This window comes from Tupaia chinensis, unplaced genomic scaffold, assembly GCF_000334495.1.
Source record: "Tupaia chinensis unplaced genomic scaffold, TupChi_1.0 Scaffold144899_1, whole genome shotgun sequence".
In the NCBI taxonomy this organism is placed as follows: domain Eukaryota; kingdom Metazoa; phylum Chordata; class Mammalia; order Scandentia; family Tupaiidae; genus Tupaia; species Tupaia belangeri.
In genome coordinates this window covers 1,865,573-1,888,086 of record NW_006204759.1, presented here as the reverse complement: position 1 = coordinate 1,888,086, position 22,514 = coordinate 1,865,573, and the positions used below count along the sequence as shown (strand labels likewise).

Sequence of the window (22,514 nt, the reverse complement as noted above, 5' to 3'; positions counted from 1 at the left end):
GAGGAAGCTGTCATTTTTAATGACAGCACAAACTTCCAATTACCAACTGGGTAATACACCAGGGAGTGGGTAGGAGACGATTTTCCTAAGAATGGCTCACAATTATTAAAAGTTTACACGATCACTTTTGAATTGGATTTAAATACTTCTCAAGAGGCAAGTGGGATTATGTTTTTTATGTGGTCTATGCAAGGCTTGAAGGAATGTTGTTTTCATGAAAATGATAGATTTTGAGATTTGTATCAACCGTGGAGAAGTAGGGGGTGCAAGGTGACAGCCATTAAGAGCCTGGCAAAGCTGAAAGGCTGTAAGAATGGCCAGGTGTTTGGTTCGAAGTTTAGGTACACCCACCAGTCCACTGCCAAGTCACACAAGTCACAGATTTTCATGACGAGCCCAGTCTAAGAGTTAGAGGTCTGGCAGTAAGACCCTCTTACACCACCCACGGCCCCTTACCCGACATAACTGGACATCAATTTCCTTGGTGCCTTTACCCAGCTCCCTGGCATCCACGCGCTTCCCCTGTCAGTGATGGCTTTTGCACGAATGACAGCCCCCAAGCTAAGTGAAGGCTGTAGCTCGTGACTCTCAAAGCACGCAACTCTTTTTTCTTCCTTTGTTTTTTTAAAATAGATTTTTGCATTAGGGCATGTTTGCCCACTCGGGAAAGAAAGTGAGAAATCACCCCATGGGGGGACCAGCAGTTAGCATAATGGCTATGTCACTGAACTCCCATGTACTCAATTGTGGTTCTAGTCCCGGACCTGGTGGCTTAGACTCATGCTGGGTGCGTGTGCGTGCATGCCCAAGATCCCGAGAGGAGACTGGAGAAGGGATTGCGATGTGGCCATTCCCCCTGGGGGGTGACTTCTCGCTTTCTATCTCTCTGTCTGTCTGCCCTATAGCAAAGCACCCCAAAAAAAAAACCCCCAAAAAAAAAAAAAAAAAAAAAAAGAAAAGAAAAAAGAAAGAAATCACCCCTTGGGGAGATGGCCACACAGCAATCCCTTCTCTCAGGTTCTTGGGCACACATGCACATGTGCCCTGTGTGAGTTTCTAGCTACTGGGTCTGAAACTCAAACCATGGTCGGCCATGTGGCATGGTTGGCCATGTGGGAGTCCAGCGATGTAACTGCCATGCCATCTGGTGGCCTCCAACCACCCATTTCTATGTGAAGTCTTTTCTGATGACCAGTCTTCAGTGATCTCTCCACTAACTGGAATTTCTTCAAAAGAAATTTTATTTAACTTTATATACCCATTTGTTTATTTATTTTAATTTGATCAGTGAAGGACAGAGTGATAGAGAGAGAAAGCCAGAAAGCAAGTTGCCAGGTTTGGGACTTGAACTGTGGTCGGCCATGTGGGATTCCAGCGCTCCCAACCACCATGCCACCTGCCAGCCTCTCCACTAACTGGAATTTTTAAAAAAGAATTATTTTACTTGACTTTATTTATTTATATTTGACCAGAGAGGGACAGAGAAAGAAAATCCCCAGGTCTGGGACTTGAACCATGGTCAGCCATGTGGGAGTCCAGCACCCTTAACCACCACACCACCTGCAGGTCCCTCCACTAACTGGATTTTAATCTCTTTGATGTGACTCCTTAGTCCCACACCTTGGCACAAAGAGATCCCAGTTTTGGGGACAAGGCACTTTGATTCCAGATCATCTATCAATAGACAAGGCTAGCACAGGAGGTCAATGAAGATAAGTGACTGCGTGCTTTCTCGAATGACTGAAAACCCCCATTACAAATGTAATTAAAAGATATAAGCATCATTAGCTAATAGCTTTAGGTAAAGAACAAGGCTGCTTTAGAAAGCACATCAACTGTGTCCTTGAGGTGCCATTTCTGCTAAGCTGGTGCAGGAAACAAGAAGGCTTAGGCTTCGACAGTCACAACCCCAGTCCGTGCGGTAGGTAGGATCAAACTATCCACGGCTCCAAAGCCTTTCTTTCCCCTCTCCTCCCTACATTAATCTATCTGTCCCTTCTTTTTTTGTTTGCTTTTCTGATTTGCTATAGGGCATGTGTGCTTGCCTGAAACAGACAGAGAGACAGACAAGGAAACAAGGAGACTGAGAGACAGGGGATGGCCCTGTCATAATCCCTTCTTCCGTCTCCTTTTGGGATTTTGGGCACGCACGCACACGTGTCAAACTGCTGGATCTGGGCTCAAACAGTGCAGCTGGCCACGTGGGATCCAGTACCCTAATCTCCATGCCACCTGCTGGCCCCAATCTACCTACTTCTAAGAGCCCGCTCCAGTGACCTCCTGGTCCCTGAAGGTACACAGGATCAGAGCAGCTCTCACTGGGTGGTCTAAGGCAATGGAAAGACATCAGACGATCTAACAGCACAAGAAGGCATATTTTTTCCCCAATGCCACAAAGTCTGAACACTACTGCTCATCAAAACCTCAGTTCATGGCATCAGCAGGTGGCAGTCGTTAAGGTACTGGATTCCCACATGGCTGACCACAGCTCAAGTTCCAGACCTGATGGCTTGAAAATCAGGCTGGGCGCATATGTGTCCGTGTCCAAAGTCTCAGGAGTTTGAGAATGAAGGAAGAGGGATTGTGGCGTGGCCATCCCTCTTGGAGCTGATTTCTCCCCTTCCCTCTCAGTGTCTGTCTTCTGTGAGTGTACATGCTCTACGGCAAAAACAAAACCACCTCAGTTCATGGCAACGGTGAGAAAAGTATAAGCATCCAGCCCAAGGTAGCTGGCTCGGTAGTAACACCCACACAGCTGAGTACCTTAAAGTTACACGACTGTACTTTTATTGAAATAGAAAAGATGACTACCCCATAGTGCTAGGAGAGAAATGTTACAGAATGTGAGGCACAGGAGAACCCCACTTTAAAAGCATGTTTATACACACATATACATAGAAAAAGCAGTCGATGATAACAGTTCTTGCTGGCTGCTGGAAGTACGGGTAACTTGTTTTTTCTTATCTGCAGGTTGCTTTTCTAAAATGAACGTGGAATCCTTGCATAGAAAATGATCAGTAATAAACAATTCCCTTTCCTTTTTTTTCTTTTTAACAAAGGTCAGCAATACTCAACATTAGTTTAACAATAAAATATATTTGCTTAGTTATATTTTCTTTTTAGAACAAATGAGAGTAAAACACCCAAACGCTACTTCTTCTGACAAAGTGATTATTTCTGAAGGTGTTTATAAAACTTCCAGAACCTTATCAACAGAATAGATTATAATACTAAGAGTCAATAGCCACATCAAAAGGTGAGGGGAAAATCCTGTGTTTGAGACAAGGAAACAATCAATTTACGAGGGGAATAGTGGCTTTCAACAAGAAAAAAAAATGCAAGGAGACTAAACAACCTGTTTTGTTTTCTATAAATAAAATCCTTGGAAGGCGTATTGCCAAAGATACACAAGTCAATATAAACCTGTATACTGGGCTGCCAAACTTCACTTTTAGACAGTGTATTAATTATGTAGTCAATAACTATGGGTTTCATTAGTGTATTAAACACCACGATCAATATTATTTATACTTTTTGAAGACAGGCCGCTTGAAAAAAAAAGTGTGTGGGGGGGATTTTTGACCCTGCAGCTCAAAAAAGTCAGAACGGCACACTAGAGATTAGTAAGGCTTTAATGGAAAGCATAAAACACTGAAAATATGGACAGAAATCAGATTATTCTTTTTTTCCCCCTCTGCTTCTTTCACAATGAGACTGGAGGGAATTCAAGAACCATTTAAAATAAAGGCAAAATGATTAGATTTTTTCCTAATTGCTTAACACTGATGTCACGGTGTACGCAAAATAAACATTGATCTCGAAGTGAAAGATGAGAGAGAGAACAACACAGACAGCCTTTCGAGGTAAACTATATCCAAGAGAATTCGAAGAACTGTGGGCCAGAATCTATTTAGGCAATCCTCAGGGACCCAAGTCTCTTAAAAGCCTAACAGTGGAGCCAATTTCTGATGCTGCTCTACTGGTGATCGGACGTTTTAGTAGGGAAATCCGTTAAATGTTCTCCCTTATGGGATCCCCCGCCGCCAACACTGCCCCTGGATCTCCAGTCGTACCCATGCCCGTGTGCTGGCTGTGACACACTGCTGGCCACTGGGAAAGCACGGGGACTGCCACTAGGTTCTCTGGAGGCACCCGGGTACCACTGCCAGTCAGTCCTCTTCACGGGTTGGCAGAGGGATGCTGGGAGCAGGAGATGTAAAAGACTGGTTACTGGACTGAAAGCTAGATCACCACTTCCAGCTCACAATTTGTCAATCCGGAATAGCGTTGAAGACTGTAATTTTCTAGTCAATGCTTTATAAGCAAGGTCAGACAGAAAAGAGCATCCATGAAATCACTGAGGCCTCAGCCAGAGAATCAAGTGTAACCCAATTACCGTCTCCTGAGACCAGAGAAGAGTAAGAGGCAATGAGAAAAAGCCCCCCTACGTATGTTCTCAGGGATAGGAGCTATCCTGTCTAGGGCTGGCTGGTTCTTCCCCAAAGAGGACAGCTCCGGGGGAAACGGACAAGGAATCGTCACTCTGTAACTCATATGCTGCTTGTGTGTAAATGAAAACCAGGGCTTGCAGCTGCAGACTGACTGCGCTCCTGCCTGGGTACTTGGAGAGATGTGCAGCAAATGCCCAAATGCCAAGCGGTGGGTTGCAGCAACTGGATAGATAATTAATATGATTAGGAACACACAGCGCAAGATGCTCGTGCTGACGGAAAAGCCCAGTAGCATAATTACTGTTTTCTTACTAGCTCACTGTCTGCACACATTTCAAAGCCTGGTTGGTGTTAGACTGCTGTGTAAACATCAATAAAATCCCAAAGTGCCAGATCATCGGCATTCTTGGACACAATGGCTTTTTGTTTTTACTGTTTTCATTCTTTTAAAGATGCATTTCAGGGTGGCAGATCTTAGAAAGAATGATCTCCATGCCTTGGACTAATCCTGGAGTCTGTAATGAGTTAACATCTCCCCCAAGTGAACACTTATTATGAAGGCTAATTAATTGCTTTCCAGTTACAAGAACCCTTTGCATTCAAAGAAAGTGGGATTCACACGCAAAGAATACACTATTTATTAAAGCAAGGGAAACAAAGGGCCTCTCCCTTCAAAATCTTTTCTATTGAACATAGCTTTAATCAAGAACTGAAACATACAAATGCAAGAAATATGTATAGGTAGAAAAAGTGTGCATTCACACCCAAAATGCAACACTAATTGAAGTGAAAACTCCAGCAAAGCTTTGTAGTTGCCTGGATGTCCCTAGGGGACAGTAAGTCAATGCTTATCAGCCGGCCTCAGAAGAGACAATTTTGATTAATATCAGACCCATCTGACTCAGTCTATTAAACCCTGAAGGAAGGATATTCTTCAGATATAAAAGATATGTCTTTGATTAATAATTCTTCCCCATTGCCATTCCAAGCATTAACAACTATGTGGCACCTCTAGAAAGACAGCGCCTTTGAATTCTAGGAAGACACACTTACTAAAATACCCAGGTTCCCCTCCACCACTTCTCGACTCTCCCTCGAAGCAGCAGCCCAAGTGGTGGAGGTGTCGCCACTGGAGAAGCAAAACCCTAGTTACATAATTTATTACGCTGTCTGCAGAGTTAGGGTCAATTGGTTGTGACATAATTCCTGCTTGAAGATAATGAAAGCTTAATAAAATTGACAAAAGCCTGAAGACAGAGGGAGTGACTGGAACTACACTACCTGCTGGCTGACCCGGGCCTGGCGGAGTTTACACCACGGCCATCGCACTTCTTTTCCTTTGCCTACCAATGGGTTTCGGGATGCACGTAAGAGGAAACTGCTTAGTCCACTGTAAAGAGGCTCTGTGCACTGTGTAGCTAACGTGGAATTGTCGCACGGGGAGTGGGAAGAAACCAACTCCATTTCGGCTGTATTCTTTTAAACTTCTGCCCAATCAGCACTGCCCTCCTCACATGGCTGCGTTTTTCCTGATGTTCATGATCAGCCTCCTGCCATATTCTCTGTAGTCCACGGGCTTCACGTCCATCACGGTGGCCTTAATTCGAGACTCATCCTTTGAAAAGAGAAAAGCAGTTTCTGAACAATGAGAGCCCGTGGCATGGGGCAGTGGTGATAACCCCTCTGCTTCAGTGGTTTCATGGAGCGCAGAGGGAGAAAACACAGGAAACCCTCCAGGCTCGGAGTTCAGAGATTCCAACAAAGGAAACACCACCCGTAGGAGCCGAGCCTGGGATTTCTGGGCTGGGAGAGTGGACACGTCCTCTCTTTCACTCGGGCCCCTTTCTTCCTTTCCTCATGCGCCCAAACGCTCTGAAACCTGGCGTCCAATGGGACAGGCTTTCGAGGGCTTTTCTAGTTCAACTTATTCTCTTTACAGAGGGGAAACGGGAGCCCAGAGAGGATAAGGGACTTTCCCAAAGCCACAGAGCTTGTTCTAGAAGCTGAACTTTCATTTCAAGAGAAAAGCTGAGGTGCTGTAAAGAGAAAAGCACTGCAGCAGAGGCGGCGGCCCCGGTGTGGTTCCCAGCTCAGCTGAGGTCTCTCATCATGCCACCCTCTCTGTCCGTGCTAGGAGGGGACTAAATGACTCTAACCGCCCCCAACCCCGTCCCACTCCCTGACACTGTATCACACTGACATTTGACCCCTACCCAATTTCATGCCAACAGTAACAAACACGTGCAGTAACGGTATTAAGGCAAGGCCTGATAATAAAACGGAATGAGTAAACCCTGCCACAAGCAGGGGCGTGTTCAGAATTCTGCCTCCGTCCTTGTAAACTGACATGGAGGACTAAATGGGGCTTTTAAAGGCAGAACGGGGCAGTGCTCAAAGGCTGCATGGTTGATCTCAAGAGTACTCCCACATTTGTGTATCCAGCAATTATTAAACATGATGATATATTTTAAAATTTTTATTAAAAAAAAATATATAATTATTTTTAAATTTTTATTTAAAACTATATATGTACTTATTTTTAAATTTTACCAGAGACAGACAGAGCGAAAGAGAAGGAAGAAAGCAAGCCACCACATCTGGGACTCAAACTGCAGTCAGTCATGAGGGAGCCCAGCACCACAGCCATACGCCAGCTGCTGGTTCCCCACAGTGATATTTATAAGCAAGGTTCAGAGCAACGCCCTGAAGTGGGACCGCCAGGGCTGGCATCTTAGCTCTGCACTTGCTGGCATATGACTTCAAGGGAAGTGACTTCCCTGCAAGCCTGCGTTTTCTCCTTGGTAAAACAGGGTAGCGAGAGCGCCTCCATATTACAAAGTACTGTAAGGGTCAAGTGAGCGAATACGTGGGCAGTAAAGGGTACGGAGCACCTGGCGGAATGGGCCCAGTAGGTGCTGCTTTCTTACAGCTACACGACTACGTGACGCTCTGGGCGACTTACGGCATGTTCAAGGGCGTTCTAACTGCAGGCGATCACCGCCTCATACGCTACCTTTACAACCTAGGCTGTGGAAGGCGCGAGCCTACTACACACGTTATCACTGTCAGTGCACAGACCAAAACCCACGCAGAACACAAAAACGTGTGCAGCTGAAAAGGCTGTGCAGCATTTCTCTCCCTAGATATTTACACTTCAGTCTAAATCTGTTTCCTCATCTGAAAATGGGGATGCTCAAACGCACCTCAGAGTCGGAAAGACTCGGTGAGCGATAAACACGGGGTGCTTCGCTCTGGGTCTGGCACACAGTTTTGCGGCCAATACGGCGACGTCACTGTGGGGGACGAACAGCTCCCCCTGCAAGCCCTCTGCCCCCACGGTCTTACGTACATTGTAGGTCTCCAGTTTGACTCTGATTTTGAATGTGAAAGACCGAAAGTTGGCGTTCTGGAAAACTTCCTCAAATGCCTGCTCGTTCTGCATTAAAAAAAAAAAGAGAAAAAGAAAGAAAAGAAACTTTAGACATAGAAACCAGCGGACTACATGAAAATATCTGTAAGACTTTTGTAAAGACTTTGAAAAAATTATTCCCAGGGGTTTCAAATGACTTAGGAATTTACAGGTAATGTATCATTATATAAGTTGTTTTTTCTGTTTTTTTTTTTTTTTTTTTGAGAGAGATTTATGTTACAGGGTGCATGTGCTCACCAAGAGACAGAATGAGACAGAGACACAGAAAGCAAGAAATCACGCCCTCCGCCCCCCCTGGGGGGGATGGTCAAGCCACAATCCCTTTTCCTCCATTCTTCTTGGGAAAAGGACCCAGCCTGAGTTTTAAGCCACTGGGTCCAGGACTCGAACCACAGTGGTCTATGTGGAAGTCCAGCAACGTAACCATTACATCATTTGCTGGTTCTGCATAACACTATTTAAGTAGGGGCCAGCAGGTGGCATAGTGGTTGAGGTGTTGGACTCCCACTTGTCTGACCACAGCTCGAGTTCTGAACCTACCTGCTTGACATTCACGCCAGGCACATGTGCCCAAAATCCTGAGAGGGACTAGCAGATGGTGTAATGGTTACATAGCTGGACTCCCCCAGGGCTGACCATAGTTCGACACCCTGACCTGGCAGTTTAAAACTCACAGTAGATGCGTGTATGTGTGTGTGTGTGTGTGTGTGTGTGTGTGTATGTGCCCCAAATCCCAAGAGGAGAGTGGAGGAGAAGGAAATGAAGCGTGCCCATCCCCCTGGGGGTTGATTTCTCACTTTGTCTCTCTGGTGAGCACACACGCCCTACGACAAAAATCTCTACAAAAATCTCAAAAGGAGAATGGAAGAGAAGGGACTGCAGTGTAGCCATCATGCCTGGAGAGTGACTTCTCACTTTCTCTCCTTTGTGTCTCCAGTGAGTGCACGTGCCCAACAGCAGAAAACTCTCTTAAAAAAGAAAATAAACTGTTTAAGTAGTCTTATTAGAAAATTAAAGAACCGTACCTAGAGAAATCAAGTTCATAGAAAGCAGAATGGTGGTCACCAGGGTCTGGGAGAGGGGGAATGGGTTATTTAATGAGGGGAGAGTTCCAGTTTGAGAACATTAAAAAGTTCGGGCGATAGGTGGCGGTGACTACAGCACAACCACATGAGCGCGCTTAACGCCCGGATGGTGACAGTGGGGCTGGCCGCAGCGCAGCTGTGATGTGCTGCTCAAGAAAAGCTAGATCCCACGTGACAACTGCTGCTCTCCTCCCTGGCCTGGTCAGCTGGAAGCATGCCCAGCACGTGCACATGCTCAGGGTCTAACGGGCCTGAGGAAGGGAACTGTGGTGCGACCAGATCCTACGGCAGGTGCTCTCTCTTTCTCTCTTGCATATTCTATCATTTAAAAAAAGAGGGGGGGAATGGAAGTGGTAAAATTTTACGTTATATGTATTTTACCACACAAAAAATTTAAAAATACTCTTAGAAAACACATTTTTGGGGACTAGCAGTTGGTGTAATGGCTACATTGCTGGACTCCCATGTAGTCGACCGTGATTCGAGTCCCAGACCCAGTGGCTTAAACTCACACCGGGCGCATGTGTGTGCATGCCCAAGATCTCGAGGGGAAAATGGAGGAGAAGGGATTGCGGTGTGGCCATCCCCCCGGGGGGTGATTTCTCACTTTCTGTCTCTGTCTTTCTGGCAAGCACACACGTCCTATAGCAGAAACCTCTCAAAACAAAACAAAACAAAACCCAAAAACCAAAACCCACACATTTTTGGGGCCAGTAGGTGGCATGGTGGTTAAGGCGCTGGACACTTCCACACGGCCAACCATGATTCAATGACCTGGTGGCTTGCTTTCTCATTTTATCTCTCTCTGGTCAAATTAAAATAAATAAGTGAATAAATAAAATTAAGTACACTTTTTTTTGCCATAAAATATGGATATTTTATCCCAGCTCTGAGAAATGAAAACAAACAAAAAAACAAACAAAAAACCCCCACATCTTTCTATATACCAATCTAACTTAACTGACATGAATTTAGAAAAGCTAGAACAGATATAAATGTGTGTATATATATGTATATACATATACATACATGTACATACGGATCATCAGATTTTAGTCTCATTAGTATTTATATCTTCATTCATTCTGCTCTGATTTTTAGTCAATACCTTTAAAAGTCAGATGCATTCTAATACTTGTACCTGTGTCTCATCAATCATTTCATATTATCTGGATTGTATTAATAGCTTGCTGAATCACTTATGTGATGGGTCAAACTCTGTATTTGAAAATGTAACCGAAAAACTTCAGTTATACTCTAGACGGCAGTTACCCATCACGGGAGTTTCCCCCCATCACCCCCATAGTTCCCTGTGCAGTCGTTCTCAGCTCCTAGGACCGCACACAGCTACATCTTCTGTAGGACTGCCCGTGACCCGTCACGCATAAACTCTGTGGCACCTTTGCAATTATTACCATTACCGACTGAACTGGATCGCAAACAGCTGCTCCTAAAGTGGCCAGTCCCGGTGGACAAGCAATTCTCTTGAACCTGGGTCCTTTTCTCACTGAAACAAAGCCCACCGATCCTGAAATGGTAATCACTCCCATTTTTGGAAGAAAATCTCAAGGATTCTTCTTCAGGTAGACATATGCATCTTTTCTAACTGTACTGTAGCCATGATCCCATTTTTCACAAAGATATAAACACCCTTGCCCAGTCAATATAATGACTATTTGTAGTGCGGATGGACGCAAAGCCTGTTTGTAAACGACTGGGCCGCTCGCCAGCGTATTTAGATTGGAGAGGTGGTGCAGTATGGGAGCTGCTCTGCTTTCACCAGCCGTTTTCTAGATTCCTCTTCTTTGGCTGCATATACACTTAGAGATGTGTACGTTAGACCTGCAGGTGTGGTTGTCAGCTTTCCCATCCTAACGGCCGCCATATCTATGACCCTCTCTGCTCCAATTTTTCAATAATTCTTTCAAAAACAAAACAAAACACATATTTTAGGGGCTGGCGGGTAGCCTGGTGGTTGGAGAGCTGGTGGTTCGAGTCCCAGACCTGGTGGCTTGCTTTCTCATTTTCCCTCTTTGGTTAAATTAAAGGATAATAATAAGAAATAAAATGAAATAAATTTTTTTCTTAAAAGAGAGAGAGAGAGAGAGAGAGAAAGTGAGAAAGGAAGCCACCAGGTCTAGGACTCAAACCACGGTCAACCACATGGGAGTCCAGAACCCTTAACCACCACATCACCTGCTACTCCCACCCCTTTATATATTTCAATCTCAGTTTCTGCTACGGAGTGAGGACATTCGGGGTGTGTGTGTGTGTGTGTGTGTGTGTGTGTGCGTGTGTGTATTTCTTTTTAAGAGAGAGACTTTTCTGCTATAGAGTGTGTGCACCAGCTGATGAGACACAGATACAGAAAGTGAGATATCAGCCCCAGGGGGGATGGCCATGCTGCAATCCTTTCTCCTCCACTCTCCTCTAGGGATTTTGGGCACACATGCACACTTGCCCGGCATGAGTTTTAAGCTGCCAGGCCTAGGACTCAAACCATGGTCGACTACATGGGAGTCCAGTGACATAATTACACCATCTGCTGGACCCAATAATTCTTAGGAAAAAAAAATCATATTTAGGGTCCAGGAAGTGGTGTGGTGGCTGAGGTGCTGGATTCCCATACAGTCAACCATGGTTTGAGTCCTGGACCTGGCGGTTTTTGATTCCCTCCATCCCCTCTTGGTGTTTCTCTCTATTCGAATTAAAAAATAAACTATAATAATAATTTAAATCAAATAAATATTTCTTTTTAAAAAGTCACATTTAAAAAATTTAATTGACAGAGTGTGCATACACTCGTCAGAGAGAGATGGAGAGACAGAGAGAGAGGTAAAAAAAAACACTCCCTGGTAAGGTGTGGTCATACTGCAACCCCCTCTCCTCCTCCTCTCCGTCCTGCCGAGATTTTGGGCATGCCCACACATGTGCCCAGAGGGTCTTTTAAGCCACAGGGTCTGGGATTTGAACCACAGTTGGTTATGAGATATCTGGCTCCTTATGGCAAGGCACTTAAACCACTGTGTTATGGGTCTGCCTTGGTTAAGTTTCTTAAAAAAAAAAAAAAAAGCCTGGTAAACCAAGAGAGATTAGAGAATACATTTTTATAAATATGCAAAACCAAGCTTATAATTTTATATAAAACTAATAGTTCAGGGGCAGCATATAGCATGGTGGTTTGAGTGCTAGACTCCCACATGGCTGACCACGGTTCAAATCCTGGGCTGGCAGCTTGAAAATCCCATTGGTGTGTGTGCATGCGTACCCAAAATCCCAGGAGGAGAATGGAGGAAAAAGGATTGTGGAGTGGCCATTCCCCCTAGGGGGTGACTTCTCACTTTCCTTCTCACTGTCTGTCTCTCCAGTGAGCATACATGTCATATGGAAAAAAACAAACAAACAAACAAAAACCCCTTAAAAACAAAGCAAGACAAAACCAAACAAAAAACTAATGATCAACCTAGTATCTTTACAAGCTATATACAGGATGAAAGCAGCCTTATCATATGGAACTTCTCTTTTGTAAAGGTTACTTTACCAAAAGAATTCATCCCCAGAACAATGTATTAAACCTTCAGAAAATTAAACCAGTGGCCATCATTCTCCCACAATTAGGAAGGCCTGGAGCGCACACTCCGAGAATACCCCGGGTCCTGTGGGAAGAGTCCGCTATGTCCTCATTCACCAGCAGTAAAAACAGTCAAATATAATAAGCTCATAAAAAACCTGAAAGGCTGCTGGAGCCTTAAAATCAGATATGAAAATAGAGGACCAGACAAAAGAGGCAAAAGATGCTATCATGCTTTAAAGTCAACTCCGGTTATTTCTGTAAAATGGCTTGTTGGGCTATTTTCAGAGATCTCATAGACAATTTAAAAAAAGAGGTGGAGGGCAGGGCCACATGGACAGAACTGAGGACCGGGAAGAATAACACTACACCAAAACAAACAGCAAATCCTCTTTCCTGGTGGCCTTTACAAGCATTTGAACCAATTTGGAGGAAATGAGAAAAATCAAATCTATAGACAGAGGTCAATTTACGTGGCTCAGAAAATAAAGCTCTTGGGGCCAGTTGTTGGTGCAGTGAGGCCGTCTCGTCTGGGAGCCTGGGTGCATGTCCAGAGACATCTCTGAGACGGCAGAGATGTGCCTGCCGGTGAGCGCAGAGGGCTCGGGCTGGGGCTCGGGCTGCGGCGGTCACGGTGTCGGGACCCAGTTCAGGGCACCGGCCATTTGCTTTCCTCTCTGTCTCTCTTTTATAGAAGGAATAAGTAAGAAAAAAAAATTAATAGACAATAAAGCTTTTATTGGTCTTGGTATGTTTTATCTGAGCAACTATCTTTTCTAAATTTAGCATAATTAGTATCTAGTCTCTGCCTTAAATAAATCTAATATGTGAAAATGCAAATTTCTAAAAGTGAAGTTATCTTAGGAAGAAAGCCACTTGATGAGAACTATATCTGATAACTGGAAACAGCAAGCACTGTATATATGCATTGAAACCAGAGTGTGGCTCAACTTTTCTAGAAGGTGTTTATGAGGGTGAAAAGTCACCTCTGTGCTTTCATTTTAGAAGCCATTTTCCAGATCTCAGGTGATCACAGGACACTAGCTCTGAGGTGTTAACAGTAAACAAAACAAAACAAAAACAACAAAAAATTAAAAAAACATGGTTTATACTAGCAAAATGCATTTTTAAAAAAGAATTATTTAATTTATCTCTTTTTGTTTGTTTGTTTTTAAGAGGTTTTTGCTATAGGGCACGTGCGCTCGCCAGACAGACAGAGAGAGACAGAGAGACAGAAAGCGAGAAATCACCCCCCAGGGAGGATGGCCACGCCACAATCTCTTCTCCTCCATTCTCCTCTCGGGATCTTGGGCACGTGCACACTTTTTCCCCCGCCCCGGGTGGGGGTTTTTAACCCCGCCGGTCCGAGACACAAACCGCGGTCAACTACATGGGAGTCCAGCGACATAGCCATTACGCTAACTGCTGGTCCCGAGAATTACTTATCATCATTATTGTTTTTAAAATTTACTACAAGATATGCACAGAGAGACAGACAGAGGGAAAATGAGAAAGCAAGCCATCAGTTCGAGGACCTGAACTGTGGTTGGCCATGAGGGAGTCCAGTGCCTTAAGCACCATGCCACAAGGCAGCCCTGGCAAAGTGCATTTATATACATTATTTCATTGTCTCATTGTTAAGCACACTCTAAACAGATTAAATCAGATGAGCTCTCAAAGAGTCATCAGAGTGAGAAATTACTATACTCAAAACAAACAAACCTAAAAATATTAAACAGCAAAACAGATCAATGTTTTAGTATGTGTACTATTACGGCTATAATAAAACAACTGACTGACCTTCTCTTTTAATTCTCCAAGATAAACAGTATTTTGTCCGAGGATAGCTTCAGCAGATTCCTGGAAACATGTCACCCATTGATTCTCCTGAAAATCTGCAATATTTACCTAAAAAAAAGACACAAAACCACAATACTATATTATTTCAGCAAAGAAATAATAAAAAAGACACACCAGTGAGATTAAGAGATTAACTTTTTCCACTCATTAATTTCCAGAGAGAAGAATATTACCAATACATACACTATTCTTTCTTTCTTTTTTTTTTGAGGTTTTTTTTTTTTTTTCTTCCGCTATAGGGCACGTGCGCTCGCCAGACAAACAGAGACATAGAGACAGAAAGTTTGGTCACGCCGCAATCCCTTCTCCTCCATTCTCCTCTTGGGATCTTGGGCACGCACGCACACGCGCCAGGTGTGAGATTTAATCCACCGGGTCCGGGACGCGAACCGCGGTCAACTACGTGGGAATCCAGCGACATAGCCATTACGCTAACTGCTGGTTCCCAATACACTATATTCTTTCTGAAGAATGTGAAAAGTATCACAGAGAGAAGTTAAAAACCTCAATCTGGAACACAGTACGCTGTGAATGCGTGACGTCAGGTCTCGGGGGAGATACAGCAAACTGCACTCCTTCAGGTACAGAATCCAGGCACATCAGACTGTTCCCCTCAGATGCAAGGGGCCTTGGACTAAAGGTTTTGAATGAGCCTTCAGGAGTCACAGCAGGTTCTCTGCATTTTAAAATGCACGTGTTTTGGTCACGAGGAGGAACTCCATGCTACGACTCTAAATCCTAAATCGCAGCTAAGCAACCCAGATCACTTAAGAGCCTACACTGTGGGGGGCCCTCCAACCACCAAATTTACCTAGCAACAGAACTAGCAATTGAGAGTCTCTAATAGGACTATCTATGGTATAAAACTGAACAAGAGAAAGTCAAGAAAGCAAGTGGATCTAAAAAAAAAAATAGTTGCTAAAGTAAAAGGCTCTGTGGAATTAAACTTATTTTAAAATTGTATCATCCTGACGATTCCACATATTTGCTTTGCGCATACACGGGACATTTTTTTTAGAAAGACTTTTGCTATAGGGCGTGTGCACTTGCTGGAGAGACAGAGAGAAAGCGAGAAATCACCCCCCAGGGGGGGATTTTGAGGTTTTTTTTTTTTTTCTTCCGCTATAGGGCACGTGCGCTCGCCAGACAAACAGAGACATAGAGACAGAAAGTTTGGTCACGCCGCAATCCCTTCTCCTCCATTCTCCTCTTGGGATCTTGGGCACGCACGCACACGCGCCAGGTGTGAGATTTAATCCACCGGGTCCGGGACGCGAACCGCGGTCAACTACGTGGGAATCCAGCGACATAGCCATTACGCTAACTGCTGGTTCCCAATACACTATATTCTTTCTGAAGAATGTGAAAAGTATCACAGAGAGAAGTTAAAAACCTCAATCTGGAACACAGTACGCTGTGAATGCGTGACGTCAGGTCTCGGGGGAGATACAGCAAACTGCACTCCTTCAGGTACAGAATCCAGGCACATCAGACTGTTCCCCTCAGATGCAAGGGGCCTTGGACTAAAGGTTTTGAATGAGCCTTCAGGAGTCACAGCAGGTTCTCTGCATTTTAAAATGCACGTGTTTTGGTCACGAGGAGGAACTCCATGCTACGACTCTAAATCCTAAATCGCAGCTAAGCAACCCAGATCACTTAAGAGCCTACACTGTGGGGGGCCCTCCAACCACCAAATTTACCTAGCAACAGAACTAGCAATTGAGAGTCTCTAATAGGACTATCTATGGTATAAAACTGAACAAGAGAAAGTCAAGAAAGCAAGTGGATCTAAAAAAAAAAATAGTTGCTAAAGTAAAAGGCTCTGTGGAATTAAACTTATTTTAAAATTGTATCATCCTGACGATTCCACATATTTGCTTTGCGCATACACGGGACATTTTTTTTAGAAAGACTTTTGCTATAGGGCGTGTGCACTTGCTGGAGAGACAGAGAGAAAGCGAGAAATCACCCCCCAGGGGGGGATCTTGGGCACACCCACAATGCGCCTAGCTAGAGTTTTAAGCAGCTGGGTCCAGGATGCCAACCGCAGTCGCCCTCGTGGGAGTTCAGCAACATAACCATTACGCCACCTTCTGGTCCCACATGGGACTTTTAATACAGACTGATAGCGATGAAAATCAGGTGCTGAGAGAAGTTGAATGCATTCAAAAATATAAGGTGATGCTATCGCATACTGGGATTTCACAACTAGAGCTTATCCCACGCTATCCTCCTAAGAGGCAAGGGGCACCCCACTAAGAGTAAGAACAGCAGCAATGTAGACACATAACCGTCCAGTGCAGGGGGCTCCACCATTTAGAAGATGAGCAGAAATATTGATGAAATAAACTGTCTTCATCTTATTTCACTGTAAAGTTCTTAGTTTATAAAAATAAGCTTAAATGTAAAAGTTTTCTGATGAACTAACATTTTTAAAAAAAGAGTTACTTTATTTATTTATTTATTTGCTATGGGGCACATGTGCTCGCCAGAAAGAGAGACAGAACGCGAGAAATCACCCCCCAGGGAGGGGAGGCCACGCCACAATCCCTTCTCTTCCATTCTCTTCTCGGGATCTTGGGCATGCACCCCCCCCCCCCCCACACCCCCCAACAAACACCGCAACACACACACATACACCCGGCATGAGTTGAAGTCACCGGGTCCAGGACTCGAACCATGGTCGACTACTTGGGAGCCCAGAGACATAGCCATTATGCTAACTGCTGGTCCCTTGTTTATTTTAATTTGGCCAGAGAGGGACAAAGTGAGAGTGAGAGTGAGAGAGAGAAAGGAAAAGTGAGAAAGTAAGCCACCAGGTCTGGGACTCGAACTGCAGTTGGTCATGTGGGAGTCCAGAGCCCCCAACCACCACTCCACCTGGCGACCCCATCTGCTAAACTAACATTTTAAAGGGTAATTAGAAAGACGAAAGGATAAGTAGAATCTTTAAGTTTTCTTAATAGTTTCCCATACAGGAAACTAAATATCAAGGAAAAAAATGACAAACTGTAAAAATGTGAAAATAAAAATCAGCCACAAATAACCACTAACACCACTCTGGTATTCGTCCTCCGCGTCCATTTTCTCTGTGAATACACCTCAAAGCCATATAAAACACCACTTAAAATTTGCTATGATTGGGACAAGCAGATGATGCAGCAGTTATGTTGCAGGACTCCCACGCAGCCAACTATGATTCCAGTGCTGGAACCAGTGGCTTAAAACTCACACCGGGCACGTGTGCATGCTCCAAATCCTGAGAACGGAGGAAAAGGCATTGCGGTGTGGCCATCCCCCCTATGGGGTGATTTCTCATTTTCTGTCTCTCTGGTGAGTGTACATAGCCTATAGCAAAAAAACAAAACAAAAAAAAACAAAAAAAAAAACCCACTATGATCAATGAATGAAGCCCAAGTATTTACTTATGTCATTTAATAGTTTTCATTTAGCAATGGGTTTCAAACATTTTAACCATGGAAACTATCAAATAAATGGCAAACTCTAAGGCCTTCACAGGTGTTCCATAAAGTAATTAACTCACAGGAGATGAAGGATACTTTAGAGGTATCCAATTTTTCAAAATAACTAACAGTGTAACAGACAACTTTATATAGATGTAACATCTCTGATTATTTCCTTAGAATAAATTCCCTCCAGGTGTTCACCGTGTCAGAAAATACAACCATTTTTAAGGCTTCTGGTACATTACTGCCAAATCACCTTCTAAAAAAAAGTGAGTGTCCATCTTCTTGAATCTTTACCATTTAGTATTACCACCTAACAAAAAAAGGAAACAATTTGCGCCTTTCATTTTAAAGCTTTTTTAAAACAGAAAGAAAGAATTCTAATAATGCAAAAAAGCAACAATTCCACTTAAGCATGCAGTCACATTCCTCTGAAGTCAGCTCTACGAGGCTAGAGATTATCCACGAGAAAAATAACTAAATATAGGCACGGCTGTGTAAGTACAATGACTGCTCTCCAGAAATGCCATTTCAAATTAATTCATCTGTACAGCAGTTTAGCAAGCCAGAGCCACCGATGCCGCAAGTGTATGGCACGCAGAGAAGACTGCAGTCGGCCAGGCATCTCAACGCAACTTTCTAGCATGGAAAAAAAAAAAAGCCTTTAGTAGGAGAAAACAGACTGTTACTTAGTTGTGAAGTGCCCCTTACTTCCTTATTTATAGAACAGAAAGCAGCGCTCTGGCACTCACTCAGCTCGCGCCTTCTACCCCGCCTTCTACCCCGTATGAGCTTGTTCTGCGCCTGTAGCCACGTGACCCGGCACCACCGGCTCAGAACTCCAGGTGGCGCTCATCCACCCATTCTACTTACGGACAGGATCATGCGGTACTTGAAGTTGGGAAACTCGCTGTCGCACTTCTCACAGCGGTACAATCCGTTCTGTTGGTCGATCACTTTCTTATTGCAATCCTGATTCGGGCAGGCCTGGTACATGCAATTCTCTTTGCGGAGATAGACCACTGTAGCCACAGAGCTGAAATAATCTGCCTTCAGGAGAAAAGAGAGAGCACTAAGCCTGCTACCTCCAGGCCTGCACTTAGAGGCAGCCTAAAGCTTGCCCTCACAGGCCCAGCCGAGAAGACAGACTGCTGCTCAGTGGTGAAGCAGACTGTTGTTTAGCGGCACGTGCTGGTGGGATGCTGTGCTTCACAGGCTGGGACCGCGTGGGAGGCCCAGGTTCAATTTCTGGTCCAACCTAAAGACTGGGCACAGAGGGTGTATGCCTGTAATCCCAGTGACTTGGGAGCCCCCATGTGGGAGGATCACGGGCTCCAGGCTGACCTGGGCAACACAGGGAGACCCTGACCGAAAGATCTAGGTGTAGTGATGTGTGCCTGCAGTCCCAGCTATCGGGAGGCTGAGGAGAGAGGGTCATGACAGAATGAGACCATCTCAAAAAATCTCACTCTTATGTACACACACACACACACATATATATTTTTGTTATAGGGTGCATGCGCTCACCAGACAGAGAGACAGAGAGACAGAAAGTGAGAAATCACCCCCCCACCCCCAGAGGGGATGGCCACGCCGCAATCCCTTCTCCTCCGTTCTCCTCTTGGGATCTTGGGCACACATGCACATGCGCCCAGCGTGAGCTTTAAGCCACTGGGTCCGGGACGCGAACCGCGGTCGACTACGTGGGAGTCCAGTGACATAGCCATTACGCTAACTGCTGGTCCCACACTTACATATTTTTTAAGTTTGCTGTAGGATACATGTGCTTGTGTGGGCAGACAGAGAAGAAAAAGAGGGAAAGTGAGAAGTCACCCACTAGGGGGTGGTCATGCCACAATCCTTTTTCCTTTCAGGATTTTGGTCACACACACTGATGCACCCAGCGTGTTTTTCAAGCTGGGTCTGGGACTTGAACCATACGGTTGGCCATGTGCAATACAACAGACGTAACCTCCACATCACCTGCTGGCCCCAGCGTTTATATAGCCTAATTCTCAAGATTGCAAAGTAGATCACAGGGAACAATTCCTTCCATAGTTTAAAAAAAATCACATATGTGGGACCGGCAGATGATGTAATGTTAGGTCACTGGACTCCCAGAGTCAACGGCGGTTCAAGTCTTGGACTTGGTGGCTTAAACTCACGCTGAACATGTGTGCATGCCCAAGATCCCAAGAGGAGAATGGAAGAGAAGGGATTGCAGCATAGCCATCCCCTCTGGGGAGTGATTTCTCGCTTTCTGTCTTTCTGGTGAGTGCCTGCGCCCTATAGCAAAAATCTCTTAAAAAAAAAAAAAAATCACACCTGCTGGCCCAGCCCCATAATGCAGTGATTAAGTGCCATTCATTGGGAACTGGATCCCACAACCCACATTGCCAACTGCAATTTACAATCTTGGCCCCAGAGGCTTGAAAACCACACCAGATGCATTTGTATGAATGTTCTAAATCCTGATAGGATGAAAAAAATGGAGGAAAAAGTATTGCAGTGTGACCATATCCCATTGGGGGTACTTTCGCCCTCTTTCTGGTAAGCACATGTACCTTCTGGCAATTAAAGAAAAAAAAGGGGGGCGGGCAGCAGATTGGCGCAATTCACACCAGGCACGTGTGTGTGCATGCCCCAAATCCCGAGAGAAGAATTGAGGAGAAGGAATTATGGCATGGGTTATTATCCTCTGGGTTAGGGAGAGGTGATTTCTTGCTTTCTGTCTCTGTCTCTCTCAATCTGTCCAGCAAGCACATACATCCTATAGCAAAAAATCACTCCTTAAAAAAAACAAACAAAAAAACCCCCCTAACTAATAAATAATCACGTATACGGAGTGCAAAACCCAGGAAAACAATAAACCGAGTTCTAAAGCTTATAAATCTTTAATGACAAGAGTTCATTCTAGGGGCCAGCAGGTAGTGCAGTGCTTAAGGTGCTGGACTTTCACATGGCTGACCACAGTTCAAGTCCTAGGCCTGGCAGCTGGCTTTCTCACTTTCCATTTCTCTCTTTCTGTTTTTCTTTGGTCAGCACATGTGCCCTATAGCAAATTAAAAAATAATAAGTAAAAATATTAAGTAAATACTTCTTTTTAAAAAAGAGTTCATTCTAAATTAGAATGAATTAAAACTTAAAGTTTTCTATTTTGCTTCAAGTCTGTACGAGAGACAAAGACTTGGTTCTCTGACCCTCCAAAGGTGACAAAGCTAGGAAATATAGAGTAATGCCAACCACAGAAATCTAATATAACTAGGATCAACTTTCCTCCCACATCTGAAACAATGATAGTGATTTCTTTATTATTTCTTTCTTTATTTTTTGGCCATAGGGCATATGCACTGGCCAGAGTGAGAGGGAAAGTGAGAAATCACCCCCCAGAGGGGATGGCCACACCACAATCCCTTCTTCATTCTCCTCCTGGCATCTTGGGCACATATGCACATGCACCCAGTGTCTGGTTTAAGCCACTGGGTCTGGGACTTGAGCTGTGTGGTCAGCCATGTGATGGTAAACCATTAATGCTATCTGCTGACCCTGACTGATTTCTGATTTCTACGGCCCAGATTTGCCTTCTCTTTGTGTAGGTCAGAGATCAGTGAGTCCTCTGTAAAAAGTCAGACAGTAGATGCTTCAGGCTGAACAAGTCATTGGTCACGGAGTACCTGCTGCAGCTACGTAACTGTGGGGTAAGAGCATCCAGAGGCAGTGTAAGTAATGGAAGCTGTGGCTGGTTAAATAAAACTTTATTTAAAGAACAGGCAGCAGGCTGGATCTAAGTTGTCAAATCCAGTAGAATGCACTTATAAAGAAGATCTGTGCCTCCGAAGTGGAGAAACTGCTAAAAAATAAAGCTGTGAGTCATGTGTTTGGCTGTTTGCTTTGCTTTTTAATCCCCACAGAGAGGATTCCAGACGGATAATTTGGAAGGAGGGGTTGTTTGGGACTGTCAGGTAGCAGTTCCTTCTGGGTATAACCTGAATTCGGAGTAGTTCCATCACTTTTGGGGCTTCCTGATATCTCTGACCAAAAGGGGCAAAACAACATGGATATTTAAAGAGCTTAGGCTGGCCCCCAATTTAGAAAGTTCTAGAAAAACAAGTCTCCTAAGAGAATACCTGAAGAGTTTTTCTGTGTTTCCAGGTTAGGACCAGATTCAACCCATGACTGGGAAGTCTGGGGGCAGATGCGGCCTCTCTGCCTGATTTCTTACTGCATATGCAGACACCGGGTGACAAGAACCAGAAGGACGGCTGTTCCCACAAAGGACCACAGCGACCTGCCCAGCGTCTGATTCTCTAGGTGTTACGTAGCTGCTGACAACAATGATGGACAGGGCGCACGGTGAAATGAGACGGTAAGGAATAAAACTACATTCTATACTAGGAAAATGAAAGAGCAAAATTGCTATTTTGGGGCACATAAAGGAAAAATAAATGACTTAAATATTAAACTGCTGACAGAATGTAGGTTTAGATCCAGAGAGGAGGATCAGTAAATATAAACACTGACTGGGAAGCTGCAAGTAAAGTCAAATACCAGAGCGGATCCTGGCAGAGAACGCTGGCAACTCTCAGCCTGAGTGGCTAATATTCTCCAGCCAGTGAAAGTACCTGTGAACGCCTCCCATCCGACACTGGA

At 44.5% G+C, this 22,514-nt stretch overlaps 1 protein-coding gene and 1 pseudogene across 1 annotated transcript in view; both read right to left on the bottom strand.

The window, feature by feature from the left end:
* Positions 1-2,764: 2,764 nt before the first annotated feature.
* Positions 2,765-22,514, bottom strand: part of RPA1 (replication protein A1) — a 103,066-nt gene continuing 83,316 nt past the window's right edge. Inside the window, exons 13-16 of the mRNA XM_027767899.1 lie at positions 18,738-18,914; positions 14,338-14,445; positions 7,801-7,887; positions 2,765-6,066 (exon numbers count right to left, since the gene is read on the bottom strand). Coding sequence (XP_027623700.1) covers positions 5,962-6,066; positions 7,801-7,887; positions 14,338-14,445; positions 18,738-18,914 — 477 coding nt within the window. The 3' untranslated portion in view covers positions 2,765-5,961. The remainder of the gene's footprint in view (positions 6,067-7,800; positions 7,888-14,337; positions 14,446-18,737; positions 18,915-22,514) is intronic.
* On the bottom strand, positions 10,098-10,913 carry LOC102484482 (MICOS complex subunit MIC27 pseudogene; annotated as a pseudogene).